Source organism: Falco naumanni, chromosome 12 (genome assembly GCF_017639655.2).
Source record: "Falco naumanni isolate bFalNau1 chromosome 12, bFalNau1.pat, whole genome shotgun sequence".
In the NCBI taxonomy this organism is placed as follows: Eukaryota; Metazoa; Chordata; class Aves; order Falconiformes; family Falconidae; genus Falco; species Falco naumanni.
The window spans coordinates 12,403,012-12,428,751 of NC_054065.1; the positions used below are offsets into that span (position 1 = coordinate 12,403,012).

Here is a 25,740-nt window from a genome sequence, read left to right on the forward strand (position 1 = left end):
CTGTGACTAACCCAAGGGTATCCTAGGAGGCTGATAAAGCAAGCTTACAGTTTAGCATGAGCCAGCTTGTTTGAGACTGCTAGATCACACTCAACACCTTAAAAATGCATACAGAATTCTGTAGCATCCCTGTTGTCCACGAACAATCAGAAGTTCAGAGATGAGCAGGATCCCAAGCCTGCCAGCCTTTAGCAACAACACCGAGACCCTCTGCTGCAGTCCTAAATATGGCAGAACTCATGCCATAGGAATAAATCATGTGCAATGAGCAGGCAGTCGAGGGCTTTTGTGTGCTGGCCTTCATTAACTTAACAGGGAGCTGAATTAACTTCTGGTACTCTAAGAACCCACATAAGCGTTTCGGACACCCAAAAGACTCATCAGATCTTAGTGAGAATCCTCTTACTCCCCGCTCAACTCTTCCTACTTCAGCACAATTTTCATTTGCCAGGTGCATAACTCATTACTCTCATGGCAACAGGACTTTAAGCTCCAGGCACTTCTCATGACTATCTACTGACATGAATCTTGCCTCCCCCTTCCTCCCAGTTCTTAGTTACTTGACTGGTAAGTGTCTATTTTCTAATCAGGCCAGAGGCTGCTTGAGGCACTTGCCACTTTCATTAATTTAGATACAAATAGCAGTTTAAAGGTGACACATAGCCAAAGGCCCTACCACATTAAAGCAGGGTTACCCACAAGCTCTGGCTGAGAAGTCTAACCCATAGGTAGAAGAGCCCCTCCAGGGGCCACCAGCTGTAATGGCACATCACCATGAAGCTGCACACTTCGAGGTTTTGACTAGCAAAGCAGAGGAATCTCATGAAGTGAGCTAGGGATTACCAGCCAACACCAATCCTAAGGATGATAAACTACTCAGGGAACAGCTACAAGCCAAAAGGCTTCCTGGAGTGAGTGATGCATGGTGAAAGCTCAGCTTGATGCCCTTTCCCTTGCTGCATTACTGTTCTGCACACAACAGGGGACAAGTTTTTATCCATGCCTTAGACTTGCAAAAAGAAAACCCAACCGTGACCACACTGCATATGGATCATGGTATTCTAAGTCACACACTAATGTGCCTGATGTGGGAAGTAAGTGTGTCCCCTGCTCCCCACAGCAGTTTTACTGCATGACAACACTTGAGAGAGAGAGTGATCCTAAGATGGAATGGTAGGGCAACACAAGGAAAGTCTTTAGGAAACAAAAGTTGTTAGGCAGATAGAAAAACAGAACAAGATGCTTAAAGCTTGTGGAAGAAGACTGGAAAAAACAACCATGGTTAAAAGGAAGAACACTGTTCCCCTGTATAAGTGCTTGCTTACTTAACTGCCTTCTTGAACCACTGGAGTTCTCCTCCTTTCAATCATGATGCACAATGAAATTGAGCACTTACATCCAATCCACCACAAGCCTAATAATCTCCACAACCCATCTCTCCTCTCCCAGCTTCCAGTTAAGAGATTCCTTCCAGTGCAACGGGAATCACGTTTGGAAAACAGTAAATATCAGAGCATTACACAGACAATAACAAAGCAGTAGCTGTTTGCTTTCATTAATCAAAGCTGCTCTCTCCACATATACAAAGCTTGTTTTCTCTGGAGAACAAAGAAGTCACAGCACACTAGGAGGAAACAATACAGTAAGGAAAAACAACAACAGCTGGCAGAAGCAAAGTGTTTTCTTTCCTGTTGGAGAGTAAAGCCTCCTGTTTTGCCGCCTTCTGATATTTTTTTTTAAACTTTCCACCCTCAAACAGCAATAAAATGAGACTCTGCTTACCCTAACTCCTGGAAGAGGAGAAGCAACATATTTTGAGAAGAAAAAGCTATCTGGAATAAGGGGGAAGGGGAAGCTCTGTGCTCCTGCCTCACCCCAGCATCATTTCACTATGTCACAGTGTACAGAAGTGAGACCACCTGCTGCCACAACAGTCATAGGCTTGCAGAAAAACTGGCAGCTTGAGCACAGAAAGAAGTCTCTGAAAGTGCTGATGCAAAACAACTAGAGGGTCTCTGAAAAGCCTCCTGGGTTCCCTCTTGCTACAAACAAGTTTGCAACACCGACAGAAAACACCAGTCTCTTTCCCGTGAGGAACAGTGTGAAGAAAAGCAGAAGCTGTCAACCTGAAGATACTACATTCCCAGCAAAAGGCTCTTTAACTCTGTCAGTCTCTCTACCTTTACCACTCTAGGACTGACCCTTAAAGGAATCTTAATTCTTAAAAAACCCACTAATTTTTGTATGAATGCAGCTAGTCACCAGCTAATACTCACAAGAAGGTATTACTTCCTCACAAGGGAGGCATCTTCTCTGGAGCATCCCGCTGTAAGAAGCCATCAATACCTTTGTGAAGCAGCCCCATTCATTTTTAGATGCTCATAATTTGGACTGGTTTATGCTGGGATAGATCTATATCTGTGATCCTCAAAGACTTGGACTGAATACAGAAAATTTTTGCCTCATTGGGCTCGTTAAATTTGTTTGAAACATTAAGAAACGAGAGACATTAAGTCAGATTCCCAAGTACCTTTTGCAGGGACCTTCGTTTCCAACCTGCGAGTCACTAGCGGCACCTAGTGGCCACCATAAATTAAACAAGTCTCAGGTTTATCATCGAATGAAACAAGGAAAACCGTTCTAAACACTGTTACAATGTTTATCAGCTTATTTACATGATCAGCTTGAATTACAGCAACACCAGCATTATACAGATTTTCTCAAGCGCTCGTGTTATTTCTGTTATTCAAGGAACTCCTCCTGCCCCACATCAACCTGGATTCAGCCCCAAGGGCACTCAGGTAGCCAGAGACTGCCATCAGCACAGCACAGCCTCTACTACAGCAACCCAAGCACAGTAGCAGGAAACCTACATTTTCCACAAGCCTGGAGAGCACCAGGAGAGTTCCCAGAAACAGGTTACCATGTTCACATGGCACGCAGGAGCACAATCTGGGAGATGAGTGCTCACACAGCCTAAGAACAGCTTTATACAGTGACCCCCGAGAAAGCACTACATGCCACTACACCAATTCACAGGGAATAGAACAAAACCCAAGAGCAACTGAAGATCAATTCCACCTGTAAGATCCTGTTCTGACAGCTTCTCAGGGGGCAGAATGCATAGTACAGCTGGGACAACATCTAAAATAGATTAAAATGTAAAATAGATTAAGCAGACAGAAATCCCCACGAATTCCCAGCTAATGTAGCAACTTCTTTTTACTACCAAGAAGGAAAAGAAACGAAAGCAAAGGGAACATACAGATACTTTTATTGCTCACCTTTTATACAACAGCACACCTTCAGCCATTTCCTTTCACAGCTTGACAATGTTTATGTACACAAAAAACCCAGCAAGAAGCATTATGTGGCTTTCAGTAAAGAAAAAAAAAAAAAACCACAAACATTAGAACATCAAACTCAGCCAGGCTTTGTTTTCTGCAGCAATAATAAAAGGGCTTCCTCCATGCAGGAACTAATCTTCCCAGGCCGTAGTGCATTTATTTAAAAAGACAACCCCCAAAACAAATTGCCCTAGATTTGCTGAGCCAGTGGTATTAACTTGCAAATAAAATAAATTTCAGTTTGTCATTTCTTTCAGCTGATTTCAAGTAAAAATTAGATTTGGAGGAGGAGCAACTTGTTTTGGATGGATGCAGGTCAGTTTGAATTGCTACACCTAACTACAGGCCTACACACACTATCGGTTCACAATTTAGCTTAGTTTTAAATGACCTTTGCAGATTTTGGCGGCAATCAGTCTTCAGAGTTGAGCAGGTGTGGAAACTTTGTTTAGCGGGAGATAAGGCTACTGAACATGGCATCCACAGTAGAGCTCATATAATAGACAAAAAACCTGTTTGTCAGAGGGAGTTCACTCTGTGTGCACGCATGTGTATGTAACATCTTCATGACTAAAGCAAGGGGCCAGCAAGCCAAAAAGCAGTACTCAGAACTGGTTTTAGAACAAGTAATTGAACAGCGAATAGAGGGGAAAATGCGGAAGTTCTATTGTGTATTATAACAGACAAATCTGAGCAGGCAGGTCTTCATATTTCTCTAAATCAAAGCAGAAGGCAAAGAACAAGTAGTTTCAGAACAAAAGTGTTTTGAGCAGAGGAAACCAATCCAACATCTAAAAAGCATGGCTGTAAGTTGATGTTTAGGGTGCGGTGGGTAGTGATGATGTGTTTAATTCAGACAGGTTGATGGGGATGGGGAGGGCAGGACAGATCTACAGAAAATTGTACCTTGCTCGATCCAGAACATTCCACCCAGAGATTCTACCTGCCACGTATAAACCTGTACTAATTCAAGCAGCAATTAAGCCAGGCCTCTGAAACTAGGTTTCTATTACATGAACTCTGCTGAAGCAAAAGTTTTTAGCAGCCTCAGCTCGTAAAGTGTCTTCCTTGTCCAAAGCCAGATTGATTATACTGATAACCCCCATGCTGGAAGTGCTGCTCAAACTGCCCCCCCTGATTAAAGTTCTGTCCACCTCTGCCCCCCCAGCCTCCTCCTTGACCACCACGGCCACCGCGACCGCCACGGCCACCCCTCCCTCCTCCACGCCCACCCCCTCGATCATTGTGGGACCCACCATCTTGATATCTGTTGTCTTGCTGGTAGCCACCGCTGCCGCCACCCCCTTGGTAGCCACTTCCTGAATATGAAGATGACTGGTAGCCACCATAGCCTCCTCCTTGGTAGCCACCACCACCACCACCATGGTAGCCACCTGTTTGAAAACCTGCATCTCTGTAGTTGCTCTCTCTGTAGCTGCCATCCTGGTAGCCACCACCTCCACCATCCGTCCAACCTCCTTGAAGCTTGTTTCCTCTTCCGCCACCTCTGCCGCCATGATCATAACCACCACGTCCTCCTCGTCCCCCTCTATCATGGCTTCCTTGTTCATGACCTCCTCGCCCTCCATAGGATGAGTCATAGCCTCCTCTGCCTCCTCGGTCATGACCGCCATGGTCATAACCTCCTCGCCCTCCATATGAAGATTCATAGCCACCTCTTCCTCCTCTGCCGCCACCTTGTTGCGGGCCAGCCTCTGGTCTTTTCTGCCACGGTGGCATCTCAGGAGGTGGTGGTTCAATTTCATTGGGCCTTCCTCCCCTGTCAGGCACTCTGCCCATTAGCACCTGCAAAGGGAAAGGGAGAACCATCACAGGAGTTGCACACCTCACAGAAGAGTCACATTTACTGATACACACAACAGCAGCTGCTCATGGATTCTTATATCCAGAGGATTTCATCAAGGTAAACTTTTGTCTGTTTGAATGTGACAGACCTTTGTCTCCAACTAATAAAAATGAAACAGGGATTATCTAGTACTCCAAGCACTGTTAACAAGACAAGTCAGGAGACCTGGGCTAGTCTCTCCCCTAACTACTGCTCTAAATTGCTGTAGAAGCCATTGGCTTGGTACGCAAAATATAAAGACTTCTTTTTTTCAGTAAGGACATGCAAAAGCTTACATGCCAAGCAGGTATCAGACAACACTGATCAGAACTGAGCAAGACTCTAGAAATCTTTAGCTGTCTAAGGATGCTGTGATATTAAGAATTCAGCAAGACTTAAAACGAAGCAATGCAAATGTCCTGTTCCAAGTTTTAAAAGGGTGTAACAGAAGAACTTCAGTGGAAGCAGGTTACTTTGTTACTTTATGTTACTGTCTTGGAAAACATTTAATATTGATAATGGAGATAAGTTAACAGAATATGGATCAGCAGCAGGGCAGGGCAGTATCGCATTCCTAGTAAAACATACATATGGCCTGATGATACAGTCACACCTGTCTTCCCACTTAAATTTCTTACATTCCACACATCAACTACACTAAAACCATGTAAAAATTATTTGGGGTGGAGAGGGTGTGGTCAAATCAGCTCACCACCATTCTATCTTAAATTAATTAGAACTTTCCCTGAAATACAGTTGGTACCCAGAAGGCTTTAGAAAAGCATGCATGTACACCCACAAATTTTGAAGAACCGAGTACACTGCCGTACTTAGCTACTGAGCTTCAAGTTCAGCACATGTACTTTCCTGAGCCTATTATTCCTGTAAAATAATTATTTTTGAAACAAGTTAAATTGCTTAGTCTAAATCATACTCCTACTATGTCATTACTAAAACTACACACTTGACTAATCTGTTTTATTTGTGTACACAGGGGAATCGAACTTGTGAGATACTTGCTTTGTGATACAAAGACCAGAAACACAGTTACTATGTAGGTGTTATTTTAGACAAGGTGACAGAATCAGGTAGCAGTGTAACAATATCAGTAATTCTGGTAAGACAGAGCAGCCCTACTCCCACTGAAAGCACTCGAAGATATTCAGCAATTTTATACTGCTCCTAAGAAGGGGCACTCTGAACCTAAACAGGTGAAACTGCAGTTCCCATGATGCGCTGATGCATAACTTGGAAAACACCAAGTTTCTTACCCTTTATTTCCAAATTCCACTTACAATCCTAAAAATAGTAGGATTTATTACAACATTCAAAATTTCTTAAGTATTTGTAACAGAAGCTGCCATTTGTCACCAAAGGTACCTTATTGATGGCACATGCAGTCTTCTCTCTGATGGACCCACTGCTTGTTCGCATAATCTTGGACAGATCCTGCCGAGCTGCCAAGAGATTTGCAACGGAAACAGTGCACTTAGTAGATAAAAGGGCACGTTTTGGCTGGTAGACTTTAGCCAGTTTTTCTGTTTGACTCTGTTGGAAAGAAGGAAAACAAAACCTGGTCAGCTAAAGTAATAGGAAAACAATTGGACACCTCACAAAAGTAATCAAATCAACACTGAAGAACAAGACACTATGGCAAATCGAACAAAAATTAATATAAAACCAGTGAGTTCTCACTTTGTAACTAAGAATCACTCCAACAATGCTAGCATTTATCAAAGTAATTTCTTAAGTAATATAGGAAACATCATGCTGACCAAACTGCCAAGTCACTGATCTTCTGACAATTTTAAGATTAACACGCAGACTCTATTACTATCAGGTAGTCAATCACAGAATAGAAGTGTGTCATATAGTTATGCAAATAACTGCTAACGTCTAAAAGCTACTGAAAGTGAAACACGACAACGTCCAGCCCCAAGACCTCCTTCTGCACCTGCACCCTGACCCACACCCACGCCAGTCAGGCTAGCATCACCCTATCTCTAACACCGCATCAATAGGAAAAGGCTGTTAGCTCTTCCACACTCTTTGTTCCAGTCAGCTTCTTCACAAAGGCAAGCCATCAAGAGGTACTGGCAGAACTAAAGCTCTCAAGGGCTCGTTCTAACTCAGTCAGTCCCATATATATAGTATCCAAGCTAGAAATGAGATCCTACACATCAGCTTTGCCTTGTAGGCACTCTCTCCCTCTATTTGCCTTTTGGCATTAAACTATACCAGCTTTTTTGAACACCTCAAAAGTATGACAGCAGTTTCCTACTGACTGACAAAACAGAAATCTGTGCTAGCAGCCATGAGTTAATACATGAGTTACATCTCTCTTCTGTTATTAACAGAGAGTACCATGTGATGCAGTTAGGACAAACCAGATTGCAATCTGCGCTCAGACAAAACAGCTGCTTTTTGTCTGGACCCCAGATGACAGCATGGAGACAGGCAAACCAGGTTTTCCAACAAATCTCTTGACAGGGCAAGAGCTTAGGAGCAAATTTTAAATCCTAAAATCCTATTCTCCATCTAAAAGCAGAAAACTGGATCTGGGAGGAATTGCAAGTATGTATTTCCAAGTGACTCCGCGTTAAGTTTTTAGAATCAAAAGCTTCTACTTTCATATTACAAGTTGAGCAGAGTTTATTCAAAATGAAGGAAAACACGCACATCATTTACCTGATGCTGGCTAAAGACAGGAGAAGCAACAGTATTCACTAGAGCAGTAGTATGTTCTTAACTGGCAAGTTTGACTGAACTCTGAACACAGCATTTTGGTGACATGATATTATGCTTTTAGGTGGAACATGAAATGTTGGAACTTAAAAAAAACCTTAATAATACACTACAAAGCTTTTACTGGTGTTCCTACTATTTGGAGAAGTTATTAGTTATACTACCATATTCTGATCTTTTTACATTTTAAAATAAATTTTTAAAATCACCACCATGTATTAAAGCACTGACTGTTAAACTGTATTGCCTGTCTGGAATACTACAGCCACATTCTCCAATTTCATATTGGTATGGTCCTAAAAATTTAGATTTGCATTTCAATAGATATAAATGCATATAGACAATTTGTGGGGTTTACGGAAGGATTTTATGTAGCTAGTCAAGTTCAAAAGTGTCTGGGAATTCTCCTAGGGAAAAAAAAAAAACCAACAACAAACTAACCAGAATTTGGATGCCAAAGCATTAACACAATTAGTAAGTCCCTGGTTTTTAACCTAAGATCACAGTTTATCATTAAAATATAGTTGCTTTTTGAATAAATTATTTATCAACAAAAAAACACTTGATGATTCATGTGTCAGTTTATCACTAATAACTCAGCCTCAAACACTGCCAGCAGCATAATTAACAGCATGTTAGCAATCTGGTTTACTCCCAGAAAATAAATCATATGTACTATTTTTAAGTCTCATCCTTCTTCACTATGAAATACAGGAAATAGGGAAACCATGTAATTCTCTTTAAAAGCAGAATATGTATCACATACTCAGAGAACAGATGTCATGTCACAGCCACTTGCATGGTTCAAAGACAAAAGCACATAAGATATTACCCTGTCTATGAGGTAAGAACAAGTAGTGCCTTAGCAGCTTTTCTCATGTGCATCTGTGGAGCTGTGCTTGCAGACACACTTTGAGTTAAGGAAATCTGATCACTGTGGACAGCACAAAGTAAGTTAAGGGATGGTCAACAGGAAAATGCTTTTCCACCATCATACAGACACACCACTTAATAACTGATGTCATGGTATTCAACATAAATGGTTGTATCAGTAATCTCCTCTTACCAGTTTATTCTAGTGGCCTATTTAACTGTACATTTTGACTTTGGTGTATAGTTACACATGGTCTACCTTCTCATTTTATATAGTTTCAAAATCCAACCAATAGGTTCTAAGTAAATTTTTTTGTCATCTTACATTGTCGTAAACTTTTTCAGAAACGCAAACCAAAACCAAACAACTCCTAGAGTTATTTCTTTCTCATGAAGGATGAAACAATGAAGCAGTTTTCCAGAGTTACTTATTATAAAGCATAACCATCAACCAGGACTTCACAGCAAGTTGTTTGTACCTTAGCTCTATCTGACCAGCCGAAGGACTGCACAGTAACATCCAAACGTTTGACTAACAGTTTTCTTCGGACTTCATATTCGTTGACTATGGCTTGATTAATTGCTTCAATTTTTTCCTGAAACAAAAATTTGCAAACATAACCTATAGATCATAAATAAAATGTTTCTGCTTAAGAAAAACTATGTGGATGGAAGACAGCAAGACACACAGAGATACTAAGCAGAGCTTAAGCCTGCAATTGTCAAATGGGTTCACATCAAGCTATGCCTGTTGACAGTATTTTCCTGAAGGCTTCAAAGGCTCTGTTATCCTCATGTTCAGCCTTCTGCCATTTCTAAGAGCCCAGTTGTCTGTTTTTCAGCAGGGACATAAAAACTGCACAGACTGCTGAGGCATTTCTCAACACCCACCAGGACAGAGAAGCAAAAGTACAAAAATACTACATGCAACAAGCTGAAAGAAATGTAAGGACATACGTAAGTCCTAGGGACCAGGGTGCCCTTGACTGCTTAAAAAGCAGTAAGCTTAGGGACAAAGATAGAGCAAAGACAGAGGACTAAAAGTAAGTAAAGTACTGTAAGAGGATCTTGATTAAAGCACAATCTGCATATAGACAAGAAAACAAAGTGCCCTGCAGGGAAAAGCCATCACTAGAAACACACCTGGTAGCAGACAGTGGTTAGGCAAGCAACAGTTGAGATACGCACCGTTAAGGAAATAATTTATGCATTGACTGAAGCATGGCTGGAGGTGGGTGGTGGGGCCCACTTTCAGCCTTAACAATACCAACACTGAAGGAAGCAGACTGTTGGGAGTAAATGAGCTTCAACCTTAAGCAAGCAACACAAGACAGACTCACATTCTTGCAGCAGTAGCCATAGCTTTGTGCCAGTGCAGGCACCATCCTTCTAAAAGAGCAGGTGACAAAAGCCAGCTCAAGATGACTGTGGCTCTGCAGCTGGGGTGTGCAGCCTCTACCAGCTTCCACCTGCACACTCACTGCTTCTTGGAGAACAGGCTGTGAAGGAAGCCAACTACTCCAATAGGACAGAAAGAGAGGAGGAAATGATGGGAAGACCCACAGGTTAGCTGGAAAGAAGCCACAGGAGGGGATGTGACACCATCTCAACCAGGCTAGGTCACACAGACAGCGCTGGCAAGGGGCAGGAGAAGGCTTAAGCTACTGCACAAGCATGCAAGCCAGCACCACCACTCTAAATATCCTTTATTTTGGAAAACTTTTGCCTGCATCTGGACATACAGTTTCACGAGCCTAAGATCTTATCAGTTGCTGAACACTTATTGTACCAACACATATGTAAAATACTGCAAGAAATTGTCTCTACGTCTTCAGAAAGAGAGGAGAAAAATGTTTTGCAGCATTACACACAGAATCAAGATCAGTATTTTATATACCTGAAAGGGAAACAGACTCCAATATCTGCCACTACTTACCCAGTGAGCAGGTCCCAGTTGTTTCTTCAGTAAAGGTTTTCCAACGTGATTAGGTGGAACTTTTGCTAGGGTTTCCTTCAGCTGTTAGGAGACATATGATAACATAAGCATTAGCCAAAAAAAAATTAATTTTTCATTATTTAAGTTACAACAGAGGGCACTCAGACAGTCATAGGCATGACAGAGCAACCTCCCATATCAAGTTGTTTTCTCTGGGACAGAGAACCAAGCACACTTCTTTTGGAAAGCAACTATTTTTATATTTGCAGTAGTCTTAGCTATAATTATTTAAAAGTTAAGAGAAAGGACTATAGATTGATCTACAGTTAAAACAGAAATATTCTATGAGATACATACAGCTCCCCTTGAAGACAGACTGATTATTCTACACATCATCTCCTTAATTCAGAAAAAAACACACCATGCTTGTATCAAAAAGGTTGTATTAAGACTATGTGAAATATAATGCAACCTAAAGAAGGACCCATCTCTGCACAATCAAAAGGAGAAAATCTTCAATATGAAAATTTAAATTTAACTTGCATTTTAAAAGTTTGGGCACAACTTAGGTTATCTTTCTCATTTAAAAATTTCTGAGGACTTCAGGGGTAAGAAACAGAGTAGCAACAACAAAAACTTGGATCAAAGTAGACTGGAGTTATGAAACTTCACTTTTCCACTGCTGCAAACCACATTTTCCAATTTCCTTGGCTGTTTATTCCAGCAATTGATTTAACATGTTCGGTGACCTGGTTTTCCAAAGGTGCTGAGCCCAGTTTAACTCTAAGATTTTTAAACCAAATGCTTTCAGAATAGCAGAGGTAGCAGTTCATTCAAGTATCAGCAGTTTCTTTTTTTAACGTGGTGGATCATTAAGAGAGTCAGTTATACAAAGATCCTACTCCGAACTATAATATGTATATGTGAAGAAAAAGGTAGCTTGATTTTCACATGCTACATCAGAATATGTAGAATATTGCCATTCTAAGACTCACTTTTTAAAACTAAGAAAACTTCAGGGTGATCTCTTGTTATAAGTATCATCTTACAGTCAAGGGTAAAACTTTCACATTTTGCTCAACTTTGTGATGTATTTTCATTTACAAAGTGAAATAAGCTTTCCAGTTATTAGTCAGCTTTACTTTTTTCTTCTCAAATTCTACCAACACCCAAAGTGTCTAGACTGTAAACACCACAGCTATGATTTAAAGAAAACCCTGCAATTGGAAATTCCCAATTTATTTTATTAATCTATAAGGATTGTTCTTTTTTTCTTTTTTTTTTCCAGTATAACCACCTATGGATATAAATTATTGAGTTAACATTCAATTAACCTTGCAAGGCAATGTAAAAAAAGTCAATTAGTAAAACATAACAGAATTCCCAGATTAAAAAGATTTTCATCTACTTTGTATTCTGAATTTTTATAGTCTTTTTCACCAGCAAAGCTTGATAGCATTGTTCATTGTTACGAATATTTTCTACCTTTTATAGAAAACAGAAGCACAGATTTCTTACGTATCTCTTTAATGCCCATGACAATGACAAAACTAGAAAACAAACTGCTTCCATTCTACACCTTAGACTTGTGCTGGAAAAACCCGTTCTCTTCCCCTTACATGGGTCAATCCAAACTGATTTTGTGCAAACAAATGAAGCACTGCTTTCAGTTGCTTAGATTTAAGTGCAATGCAACTAAAAGGTTAGTCAGCTTCTCTGAAAGTCTTCTGGGGAGCTTTGTAATTGTATCTGTTCTTTACAATTCACAAAAGTTCTCTTCTGCTCTCCCCTATCCTGCAAGTTAAGTTATTTAATGTAAGTTAAAAACTCTGTCCCCAACCTTTGGCCTGTGCACTGGACAGTCTCTTCAAATTAATTTCCCCACTTTATAAGCCTTAGGGAAAAGGCGTAAACTTTACTTTAGTTACAACACCTTTTAACCTAATCATTTTCAAAACAGTAGGTTCCTGTAAAAAATTGTTTAGGTGTATTTCTTTGAATGCATTTTTCCTTAGTGTTCTTCCTCCTGAGGCCTAAACTCAGCATTTTCCATGTCTTCTGCAACAGGTGTTGACATTATAACCTAAAGCAGAGTAAGAAATACCTCACCCCAGAAGGCAATGATAGCAGAGTAGTCCCTGACCTCATGCCTTGGCGTGGAAAAAGCCTTTAAATTAATTTTCAAAATCCTGACTCTTGGCATACTCAATAAACCACTTTAACTTCCCCTCACAATTCAAACGCTGGAGCTTCACAAGAGGCAAATCTCTCCCTGGTAGCAGAACTATTTTCCATCAAAACAGTAACATCATAAATATTCTAGTTTGTTCCTTTGGATCTTACTTTTTTTTCAATTCCACTGAAGAACTGGAACATCGTTATGTTGGCGGGAGGCTTGGACATCCCTAAAGCAATACATATGCCTTTTAGTTCCTGAAAGACTTCACTGCCACCTCCTTCCTGTGCTTTTTTAGGAGGGGCATTCACACACAGCATTCTGGCAGCTTCCAGTTCTGAGATGAGGTATGCTGGGGTAAGAAAAATTAGATTTCAGCATCAGATATAGCCGAGTTAAGTTATTTTAGAACCAGTGAGAACTCAAGTGCTTACAACCAACAAATGTGCAAATGGACTGTTTTAGAAAGAGTGAGGGCTATAATTTTGTTATCTACAGAACACTGATCACTGAGTCCAATGCTAAAACCACAACAAACGGGAAAAGTTTAGTACAACCAATTAAAGCCTGGAAAAATTCTCTACGATTCCAATAGGTATTAATCACAAGAGTTCAACAGAGCACAGATCTCTTCCTTCAGGCTTTGCCCAGCAAGGACAGGAGACTAGGAACATAGAAATAAGCAGGATGAAGGGCTGGGATATGTGCTTTAAGCTAGACAAGCAAGCACTCCTTGAGGCTCTAGGAAACAAAGCAATGAAATGAGTAGAGAGAAATGAAATGTTGGATGAATCTCCTCTACTTCCGCAGGCAAGATGCAGAGTGAAAAAATAACTCCACTTTTAAAAGTACTATCAAGAATTCAGGTTTACAATAATTCCAGAAAGGAAGGCAGTAACTGACAAAATAGAAGCTAGAATGCGTAGTGCTCTTCAGTATCGGAACCGCAAGAGCCTACCATCACATTACAACTCCCTGATCAAACAAAAAAAAAAATATTAAAATCACTATTTCTGAACATGGTATACACCCAAAATTTCAGCATTAGGTGTCAGTTACAGTGATATAAATTTAGCACACAGCCTTTGCTTGTGATTGTCCCAACTTTTGAATTGAAAAAAATGCATGGGTTTAACAATACTTTTATTATTAATCATGCTGGATGATCATAGCGATAATTATTTCTAAAAATTAGGATCGAAAAGTAGATACTGCATTGATAGACAGACCTACTGAGCAGGGATGTAAACCCATGGCTATACAAAAGCAGCTTACTAGCTATAAAATTGTGACAGATCAAAAGATTAAAAAAAGAACAAAGGATTTTAATGATCTCTAGAATTACTTCTAGATTTCTAGAATGTCTTCTGCTAAAGACATGTAACACCTTATAAATTATAAAATTCTTCAAATATGTAAAAGCAGGAAAGAATCCTTTGCAAGTTCTTTCTACTGTACAGATTTTTCTTATATTCAACTTTTAATTATTTACACCCTGTTAGGACCTCCTGAAAAACAAATCAGCAGCAGCATTTTGTTTCAAGAATTCAAGCTACCTTCAACTTCCTCTGACAAATACTTAAAAGTCTATCACTGTGAGACATAAATGTTCTCCAGATAATGATTCTTTTTGGCAGACCTTTTCTGAACCAACCTGAAAACTCTTGTACTTATTTTTGCAGATGCCAGCACTTAATATTGTATTCTAGTGATGCTGCACACCAAGACAATCCTAACTACTTGCACCCCAGTAATACTGCTACATCTTCCAATTGACATAAACTGTGCTGTACTTCATTAAAATGTAAAATAGACTGGCATTCCATTAAAGAGGGTTGTTCTGTTTCTCCTGAAAAAAAAAGTCTGGTTTTATGGCTCACATACTACAGGATACCTAACAATCACATACTTTCACCAAATTTAAGTACTATTTCTTCTCCTTTAACATTTCCTAAGCAGGGATAAAACCAATTTAGGTACTGAGATCTGCTGGGTGAAATAGTAAAGGAAAGACATCACTGTTGCTACTGCTAATTTCAATCAGCAGAAAGCAACAGTGAAGCTATTTACTAAACGAGATGATCAAAAGAACTGGAGTTGGGATAAAACATTTTTGCTTTTTCACAACAATTCTAATTGTCAGAGTGTAGGAAAATGCAAGTCTATTTGCACCTTGCAAGTAATCACAGTGGGGGCTCCAAAACGATGACGCATCTGATGTTAGTGGTCAGTTTTACAACCTCTCTAAACAAAGGTCAGTTGCTAAATCCTGGCAGAAGTCTTCAAATCATTCCCCCTTCAGAGTACCTTTTGGGAAGCAACAGGACAGGCTTTTTGCTTGTGAGTATGAAAAAGGTTAATACTCAGAATATTTTCCATCATATACCGGCTACAGAGTGACTGGTAAGTTTATGAGACCCAAAAGTGCAATATTCTGACACTGTAAATTACAGGAAAAAACAATTCGTAATTTCAGGTAACTGGTTTTATATGTTGTGGTAAACAAAACAGTATCTCATTAAGCGTAAGAAACAATACTATGATTCTTGCACAAAACCAAGGTTTGCTTGCAAGCACCCTTTTTAACTTACTAAGCAGCAAGAGACAGTTCTTTTGATTATGAAGACGTTTTGTCACATCTCCTGATGTTAATGATGCATATGGACAGTTCATTTCAGCCAGCAACCCACTCATTTCAAGTTGAAATTCTTCTGCTTCATTTGGACCTTAGAAGGAAAAGAATAATAATTTGTTTACAACTAATATATATATATATATATGTGGCTAAAATTAGAAGTAATTAGCTATTTACAAAAAAGAAAAAAAGCACGATGCTTTGCTCCAGTTGTTATTTAACATTAAAGCCCTGCTTCTAACGGAAGACAAATGCGTTCTTTGAGTTTCTGAAAAACATAGCACAACCTATTTGGAGCCATAATATTCCTCATTATTGTAAAATTACATTTCACTGACAGCTTTTCCCAACTTCAACAGCCAGCCACTGGTAATTTCTTCAATGAAAACTGACATTAAAACCATCACCAATTTTACAGCGGTATTTTAAGTATCAACTAACTCTTCCTACTACAAATGTATTGGATAGTTCTGATAAAGTCATGAATAATATGGTTTATGAGCTCTCATGTTTTTACTACTTCTCCCTGTAAGCTCGCATTCATCAACTGATCTTATTTCATACCAATATCTTTTACAAATAATTGAGTCACATAAACCAAAGCCTAAACTGATATTTGTGTCAGAAATTAGTGAAACTAATCTGAATTTAAACCAAGTTATGCAAAAAACAGTGATTAATGAGAGGTAACAGTTTTCTTCTTTTGAAAAGGGACTTCAATCCAAAACACGTATTATTTATAAACTCAAGTCACATAAAATGAAGGCAGGACTTGATGGTACTACAAATAAAATGTTTTTATCACTGTGTTTTGAGAATTTGAAATAGTTGTTACAACACTTCTGGACTGTATTTTTACACAAAATGTGTAGTAGGAACCTTATACTACCAGAATAGTTGAGATGCTGTATTGTTACAGAGAAATTGAGCCCAATGCACTCAAAGAAGAAAGGATGAACGTGTCAAAACCAGAAAGAAACAGGAAAAGAACACATGTTGAGGTGAAAGACACTGATCTTTGACCATGGAGTAGATTGAAAATTAAGCTCATTAAGGCATTATGAGTTAATACAGTAGACATTCAGAAGTACAGGTTATCATACCAATTTAACAATTTAATCTGTAGAATGTCATGACTACTGACCAAAAATAACATTTTTGGAAAACTAAGGTTTGCTTTCACCACCAAACCAATAAACAAATATTTTCAGGCTCCTTATCACAGTGTGTTTCATACGGAGGGAAAAATACATAGTAAGCACAATGTTAAGGTAACCAACAATAAAAAGAAAATACGGTACTGGAGTCAAGAGAATGTTCCCTTGAACAGCATGTACTACTTACATCAAAATTACAAACAGAAGTGTTGAAATAGAAGTATTCTCATGATCTAATTAAAAACCCCACCATTAATTTTTCTTTAAACCCATCCAAGAACTTTAAAAAAAACTCTATGGTTGAACAATTAAAAGAGAAAAGCTAATTTCAGAAAAAAGACTGTTTATCCTCACTATCATTTGAACCTGTACTGGCTGTTCATTAGGCAAGTTTGAGGTGGAAAATATCCAAAACCTGACAGCATGCAGACAGTACTCCCTGGTACAAAAGATTTAGCAATTGTCAGCCCAAATCTTTACAGCATGCAAAGAACACACATTAAGTGTACAACTGTGCTAGAGTTATGGCTACTTACTGTTAGTTGCCTGCACGTTTTCCTCTAGTTTACAGAACAGCCGTAACTCAGATACCAACCAAGCACAGAGTTTGGTGAATTCAGGGGAACTGGCTCCACGAGAGACTGCCTGAGCCAACGCGCCATCATCTAACAATGGACCTTTGTAACTGAAAAAACAAAAGCACAGTTTATTAACATTTGCTATGACTGATGTCCTGTAGTACATGTATTTTATGCTGTATACATATTGAGAGATACACCCTCATCATATCTGCAACACTGAACATCAAAACAGGTAAGATTCCTGTACTGAACTCTTAAAAAAAAAAAAGCATACTGAAAACATCTGAGTAAACTCAGCATTTCCATGCATATTAGCATACTGCCAAAGAGATTGTCACAAAATATCATCATCAAAGGTTTAAGGCTGGAAAATGTTATCACATACAGGGGCAACTTCTCTGCCTCTAGCTCTTGAAGATGTTAGTTACAATATATCTATCTAGGCCAACTGCAGTTTCAAAAGTATCATTCTTGAGCACCACTTTACAGTATGTTGAATAATCACTGCTGAGCTCCCAACTTTTCAGTCATTTCCTATCATGTATTAAAGAATTGCCATGCAAAACAAAGTCTTCCATACAAATGTTACAAAAGTGACCTGCAAAACTCTTTTGAAAAATTACCTTCTTAAACAGGCACAAGAAAAATAAATAGAATTAGTTCTTTGCATAAACAAAATAAGCCAAAAATCAGGCCTAGTGTAAGAAAGCATAAGTCTACAGATCAGGTCTTAAAAGACATAGTTTTCAGGACACCTATGTACTGATACTCTGTCAGGGGAAGGAGGAAGAGTAGGGAGAAGACTGCCTTATTAACCAGGTGGAAGCACAAAGTCAGAGCTTACCAGTGTATATAAGAAAAAAAGCACAGTATTACTGCGACACACTGCACCCAAAACAGAAAGACAACCAAAAGTGAGGATAATGAACTGAAATCCCTCTTTCAAATGTCCAAGTGAAGTCAACCACTATGTCACAGCAACCCAGTGAGTCCAGTCAACACTTGGCAAAATTCAGAATTAAAAAAAAAAAAAATCTCAAAGAGCAAATTAAAATATTACTCTGCACACTTTGTTCTTGTGCTTAACATCATATACACAGGATTTAGTTTGCACTGTAACAGGCTGTTACTTCATCCAACCAAAAAAGAAGCCATGCTTAAAAATAACTTTTACCTCACAGAGCAGCTCGATTAACAACACAGAGTTAATCTACTAGCAGCTGTAATTCGCAGGTGAAAAGCTGTAATTTGATGTATTACAACCCTACTACATTTCCACGGTAGGCTAGAAAACTCCAATACGCCAACTAGAGCAAGTTTAAGTCCCATCTCACAGATGTTTCGGACCTACACGTATATAAAAACATCTGGGACTCAGAATAGAAACATCCAGTTATACATCAAAGTAGAAGGGAAGTGATGATGAGCCTTTTGCATTGGCAGGATCTGGATTTAAGTCACTGGTCACATCAGAGGCCCCTTTTCTAGAATTTTTCTTTGACAGACAGGACATCTTCACTGTATCACCTCTGATAATTATGACTTCAGCTACACATCTATTTGGCCAGTAATCCAACTTGCAGATTCCTGACTGCGAGCAGCTTTTTCCTTCCCTTCCTGCCAATGGCACATATTCTAGAGCTACACTCCTCTTTTGGTAACATTATGCTGTCCGGTTTGTTTGCTTTTTCAATAGTTCAACAAACTGACTTACAAGGCAAGAAGCCACCATCTGAGCACCTTGGGCACAGATCCAAAAAGAAACAACTCTTTGTTGTGCAATGCTATTAAAAAATGAAATCGAGTAATATATTAGAAATATTTTTTCTAACCAGAACATGAAGACAAGTTGAACTGTGAAGGATCATGGACCTACTGCCAAAACTTAAAACCTCAAACACCACAGTCTTCCCAGACAAAAAGAAACAGAAATCATTTAGTGACATGCAGTAGTTTTCCCAGTTGTTACCAATACTGCTGAAGCTCCATGTCTTTCCCCTTCCAAATTTTCTTCTCAACCACTGCTGCCAATCTTGGTTGATATGATCTTTTTAATCTGCTTTCATTGTTGGCTTTATTTATGTCAGAAATCAACACCATCACTTTCTGTCTATAATTACACACAGAAGGAGCACAAATCACAACTCCTTCAAGTCACTAATCTCCTTTTAAACATACGGCAGAAAAAAGAAGCCAATCCCAGTACGTGCATTGTGGCAGAGACCTTTTCACATTTCAGCCAGAGAAATACCTGCCAAAACAGAAGCCTATCTGTCAGGCTTTGAAAATATCACCACCAGCTTAGCCTGGAAATACAATCTTTGTTGGAGCATAATGACCCCAGCCACAAAGTGATTTACGGGAATGCGGCCAATGTGAGTAAATACAGCTGTTTGCAGAGAACCAGCAGCAGTAAAACTGTGCCTGCCGCCTGACTGAGCTCTCCAGTTTACAGGCACGCAGGCTGGCAGCAGGGCACCTTCTCCTTGTTCTCCCTTATGTTTCCTATGCTACATAAAATAAAATAAATAATAAAAAAGAAAGGCAAAAGTACTCCATTATTTACAATGCTTTTGCTATTATTTGGTGCTAAATACAAGGCCTAAAGCTTTCTTGTCCTCTGGCTCCTCTGAGGCGGTTCCCTCTCCTCTCCCCACGCTGGGCCAGGCTGGCCCCGCCGCCGGACGGCGCGGCAGGCCCGGGGCAGCCGGCAGGCCCCGAGGAAGGGCTGGCAGAGGCCGCGCAGCTACAGCACGGCACGGCCGGCCCGGCGCTCTCCTCAGCCCCGGCCGGCGCCACCCCAGCCCCGCTACGGCGGCGGCCCCTGAGCTCCGACGAGCAGGGACCGCCGCAGGTGCCGCCCGGGCCGCAGCCCCCCCGGCCCCGCCTGCGCGAGGCGGGCAGCGGCGCCCCCCCCCCCGGGCCGACCCCCCGCTCCCGGCCCGCGCCCAGCACCGGCCCCGACACCTACCCCAGGTCCTCCAGCGACTCCAGCACGTCGCTTTCCAGCAGCTCGAACTCCATCCTGCGGCGGGGCACGGGGGGCGAACCTGCGCGACAGCGGGACTCAGCTCCCCCAGTACCTGCAGCCCCGCCACCTGCCGCCCCCCAGCCCATCCCGGCCCCGCGGCGGGCTCAGCCGTCACACCGCGCCGTGCCCCGGAGCCCCTGGCACGCCCCAGCCCGCCTCCCGCCGCCCCCCCGCCCGGCGGCCCCACGTACGCTGCTCGCACGCTGCTGCGCCGCCGACTGCCGGGTTGGCATGTCAGGGTGGGGAGGGAGCGGGGAGCGCAGGGCCCCGGCCTGACCCTTCACCCGGCTTCTCTCGGGCCGCCCACCGCTATGCCTGATCGGCGCCGCCGCCTTCCGCGCCGGTCTCCGCCTGCCCGCCGAGCCAGGCAGCGTCGATAACCGGAGGCGCGGGTGCCAGAGACGGGCGCCAGGCTGCTTCTGTGGGCCAGGAGCCCGGGGCGGGCCAAGGCTCCCTCCTCTCTGTTCAGGCGCCGCCGCGGACAGGCCCCGGGAAAGGACCCTCTCCCCCTCCCCGCCGCAGACCCCACGCTGGAATGTGCTGTGGCGAGCGGCGTCGCGGCAACAGGCGGAGGGGGACGGGGCGGCGGAGGGGCCAAACCGCCTCAGTGAGCGAGCGCCGCCCCGCCCGGGAGGACCCCGCCGGGACCACGAATCCCGGCATGCCACGCGCCGCGGGCCCCTGGCGGCCGCCGTAGGGCCGCCCGCGGGGGCCAGCGGCGGGTGTCGCGGTTGCGCGGCGAAATAAAATCAATGAATGGAGATTGCGGCTTCTGCGGGCCTCGTTTCCCCCGGGTGGGTTTGCGCGAACCGGAGGGTGATGGCCTGGCCTGCCCTGCCGCGGCGGCCTGTGCTCCGTGCCCCGGAGCTTGCCCGGCTTCGTGCTGACGGTGAAACTCCTTGCGGCAGTGCTCTGGCTGCTTTTTGTAAAATTATTGTAGCCTCTGGGGGCAGGGCAGGGGTGTGACACCGTTCAGTTCCCTCAGTTGCCATCGTCTTTACAGGGAAAGTGTGACTAACTTTCAGCTCTGCGCAACGGCCCTGCCACCGGGCTCGTTGGACTGGCCTGGAACAGGTCGCTGAGGTGGAGGACGCACACCCTGATGGTTTAAACTTCGCTCCTACAGGAAACCAAAGACGCCAACCTTATTTTGTTATAGCCTGTACCCCACTGCAGGTGTTGTCCGTTTGCTCTGCGGTTGTCAAAAATCCCCATGACTGAGGCATTCTGAAATCTGCACTTGTGGAACAGCATGAAACACACTCGAGCATTACAAGGTGCAGAGCATGCATGTTAAAGTGCTGCTCATCACTGTTGCATCAAAATCAATTTTTTTAGTAATTCATCTGAGGATGCTGCAGCTTTTCCCGAGTGCCCAGGCGCAGCAGAATCCAGCCACTGTGTTACAGACACCCTGCTGGCTGCCAGAAATACCACTGCACTCACCGGGTATCTAGGAACAGCAGCTCCAGCTCAGATCACGCACTGGCTCGCTGAACAGCCTGTTGGCAGTATTAACTAAAACCAGATACCATGGGAAGATCAAGAGCAGGATAAACACGTATGACACTTCCCCTCCTACCCTAGCAGCCTCCCACTACTTTCAGCTCTCCAGACTTTCTTCAGTCCTTCCAGCTGTGCCATCAGGTTCTGCCTGAGAGGATCAGAGGCAGGAGGGCACCAGGGTCAGCTACAGGGTGGACTGCCTAAGGCCAGTTATGGAAGGGATCCACAATCTGTGTGCACCTGTGTTGTGGGTACAAGGAGGTCCCAGTACCAGCACATGAGTGGAGCAGTGGGCTTGGGGATTTGTATGACCAGGTGTCTGCAGCTGGAGCGAGCAAGGATCCAGGGCCAGCCACTGGAGAAATGAGCACCAAAGGCCTGTTACTGGAGGGACCCATGCTTTATGTTCGTCTGCATGTTCCACTAATGACCTTCACTCCAGAGAGGGGAACAGAATGATGCTGTTCGTCCTGTTTCCATTTGCAGAAGTGCTGTTTTCTGGGTTTACGTGTATTTACTTGTGTGGCTGGCCACATGGATACACATACACATATTTGTGTGTATGCGTGCCTCCTGGGAGTGCACACTCAGCCTCGCTACTGGCTGGATTGGGGGAGATGAAGCTGCAGACAGCTTCACCTCCATCAGGCTACCAGATTAGCAACTCCAACCAATGCTTCTCTCCTGCTGCAGGCAGGAAGTAATTTTTGCTAAAGAACAAGGTTAAAATGCTGCTGTTCGTCACTAGCTGTACTGTGCCACGTTTCTGAATACCTTATCAGCACAAATACATGCTTATTTTATTTTCTAGGGTAGCTCGATCTCTGCTACTCTGCTGTTTTGGTTACTGAAGAAAGCGATGAAAGTACAGGCAGTCTCTTCTAGACACACTTCTATTAGCCAAAGGATGTCAGTGCTATGGTAATTAGTTTACCAGTCAGCCTTTGCAGTAGCAAATTAAGGAACGAGAAAGGGAAAGCTGATCTATAACGCAACAGCAAGCTGAGAGCTGATAATTCAATACTTAAGATTATACAAATGGGCAAGACTTACCAGGCACTGCTGCTAGGAAACGCGTTAGCATTGTGCAGAGCTTGTGTGGGGAAAAGAAATATTTCTAAAGTGCTCTCGTTCCCTGATCAGCAGCAACAAACTAGTTTATGTTTTTTAATCACATATAAAGCAGGATGAGCCTATCTACATACTGTATGGATTGCACAAATGTTATTGTATATACGTGTGTGTGTATATATATATACATATTGGTGCCAGTTTGTTTATTCACTTTCAGATACCAGGATTGTGGGACTGCACAAAGCCTAAAGTACTTGCAGCCTTGCAAGAAGCAATCTCTTACACATTGTTTTCTAGAATAATCAACTGCTATGATAAAGCTATGCAAAAAAACAGCCTGTTGTTTGTCTTTATTCTTTTACATGCCTGGTAGCTGCTGTCAGGACAGTTTTGTTGGTGAGACACAGCACCATCTCCCTCAGGTGAAATAATTGCAAGGAGAGTTAACAAGGGACTTCTGTGAACATATGACAAAAAGTTTGCATGAATAATTTAACATAGTATTTGAGTTTAAATATAGCTGGAAGATTCCAGATTAAGTCAAGAGACAGGAATTTTAAAAAGCCTTTTTCACTACTTTACACAGTTCTTCCAAGAGAGACAGAAATTATGTTACTGTAGGGCCATAAAGGCCCTATGAATCAAGAAGCTTCAGAATCTAGTGCCATCTCTTGCTATTATTAATACCTTGAAGTAGCCTGCACTTTTAAAATCCTCTTTAGAGAATAATTTTTAAACAAACAGCACTCAGGATCCAGTGTTATTTCATAAAAGTTTAATTTTATTTTTTAAAAAATAATACCATTTAATCAAGAGAAAGAAAGTATCCACACATACACAGTCATCTTGAATGCTGGCAAAATAATTTAAATTACAGACATAACCATGAGTAGCATGTTTAACCATTAAGAATGTAGAAAAAACCTCACTGATTAATCACATTAATAATAATGAAAAGAATGTGCCCTCATACCAAAGAGGAGAGAGAGATACCATTCCAGTCATGCAAATCTGCACCCACCTTCTCAGAACAGGATTCCAGAAGTCCAGCAGTTCCGGCTAACATTTTTCTTAGTTCCTGTGGAAATTAACCAAAAGCTAGCAAAGAGAATGAGCTTGTTACAGCAAACTTGATGCTCATCCTAAAATTGTGCTTGCTGAGCATGTGGTGGGTTTAACTGTTACTGTCCCGAATCTGAGACCCTTTTAATTGTTTTCCCCTCTGCATCCAAAGCTTTCAACACCAAAAGCTTTTGATGTAGCCTGGAAGAAATCTGGCAAGCTTAATACAGAATGAAGACAGCTGTAGCTGAACACACTGTGAATGTAGGTAGTGAACTAGGAGAAGGGATCTGGAAGAACTAGAGTATATATTCAATGCTTTGGTCTAGGACACTAACCTTATAAAGCAGAGGTTTTCGTTTTACAAACCCGAAATAAACTTTCAACCTGTAAGCCTTTCTTAAGTTCTGAAACACAAATTCAACTCTCCAAGAAATAACTACAGGTCATTTAGCATCTTGGATGATCTCTCTTCTGTAGACATTGTAGCCAGCTTGAAGCAGGCTGTTCACACATGTATGTTATATCAAATGCCAGATAGATCAAATGTGAATTGTAAAAGTACTGTAGCAAATGCAGATGTGGGACTTTTTGTCCCCTGGCCAAACTAAATTAACTGCATGAATTCATTGCACTAAATAAATTAAATACAAGTGCAAATTACTTTTGTAATCCTGTCTTGGATGATATGGCTATAGACACAATCAGGATACACTGGTTTTGAACCTCTCTCATAGGCTTGGTAAAGCAATATAAGTTGCGAAACTAACTGGCAGAGAACATAAAGTTTAAAGAGTACCTGGAAAAACACCGTAATAAATGGGTTTAGTTGCATTAAGCCTTCAGTTCTTAGGAGAAAAAGCAGTGACTGATACTCCTTTGCTAATGGACTTTGGTTTTTACCACTAATTAAGCATTTCTAAATACCCATCTTTCAGGTACATACTGCATGAGACCTTCTCTCATCTAATTATTTGGCATTTACCTTTAATTTCTGTTTTTTCATATCTGACAGGAGATGAACTGTCCAGCCCAACATGAGTACCGATGTGAGGATCATCCCTACCATTTCTTTATCAGACAGCTGTTACAGGGCTTTTCACATTCTTCACAGCTACCAGCACTCCTAAACTGTTAATTTTGTTTCAACATTCATCCCAAGTTTGCAAGGAAATGAAAGAGGGTGGTATCCCACTGACTGATACAATGTCAGTGTTGCTTAGGTTCTGGCTAAAGCTTCTCCCCAAAAGCAGTTTCTTAAAGGAAAGCTGTATTTGATTAAGAATTGAAAACATTACTTTGTATGTGTTCTTTCCTGTCTGTAAACTGAAAATAATCCAGTCAGCCTAGTGAAAAAGGGAATGCTGTTTCCCTCAAAGCAGCTCCAATACAGGTTTTATTTCCTCTGCACTCCCAGTTGCTGTACAGCTTCACGGGAGTTATTACAGCACCTTCACTCATTTCACCAGAGCCTAGAACTGCTAACATATGGTAATCAGCCTTCTCACTGCAAGCAACAAGACAGCCCAAGAAGAGGTGGGATCGCAAAACAATACCCAGAAACTAATACTAAATATGGAGACTCAGGATTTTAGTCCAAGACAGAATGTAACAGTCTGCAGCTGCATTATTTTGCTCAAATTAGTTGCAATCAGGAATATATCCATATTGGCTGGAAACAGCTAACAGAAAGGATGGTCTAACAACCATAACCTGCACCTCCCTCTCCTTCATGCTAGACAGAGGCAAAGGAGTCAAGTAAAATCAATTT

At 41.7% G+C, this 25,740-nt stretch overlaps 1 protein-coding gene across 1 annotated transcript; it reads right to left on the bottom strand.

Annotated features, from left to right (window-relative positions):
- Window positions 1–3,257: 3,257 nt before the first annotated feature.
- FAM98A (family with sequence similarity 98 member A) lies at window positions 3,258–20,873 on the bottom strand. Its single transcript, XM_040611604.1, has 9 exons — window positions 20,519–20,873; window positions 20,268–20,346; window positions 17,252–17,400; window positions 15,515–15,649; window positions 13,091–13,275; window positions 10,748–10,828; window positions 9,291–9,407; window positions 6,574–6,741; window positions 3,258–5,153 (listed from the first exon to the last, which is right to left on the bottom strand). The coding sequence occupies exons 2-9, from the start codon at window positions 20,318–20,320 to the stop codon at window positions 4,395–4,397; spliced, it is 1,647 nt and encodes a 548-aa protein (XP_040467538.1). The 5' UTR covers window positions 20,321–20,346; window positions 20,519–20,873; the 3' UTR covers window positions 3,258–4,394.
- Window positions 20,874–25,740: the final 4,867 nt, after the last annotated feature.

What these genes read in the sequence shown, in the direction of transcription:
- FAM98A (XM_040611604.1), bottom strand. Translation starts at nt 20,320, where the DNA reads ATGGAGTTCGAGCTGCTGGAAAGCGACGTGCTGGAGTCGCTGGAGGAC. An exon ending in GAACTGTCTCTTGCTGCTTA is followed by an intron (nt 13,276 to 15,514) that starts GTAAGTTAAAAA and finishes TTCTTACCCCAG; the next exon opens with CATACCTCATCTCAGAACTG. An exon ending in TCAGTGGAATTGAAAAAAAA is followed by an intron (nt 10,829 to 13,090) that starts GTAAGATCCAAA and finishes GTCTCCTAACAG; the next exon opens with CTGAAGGAAACCCTAGCAAA.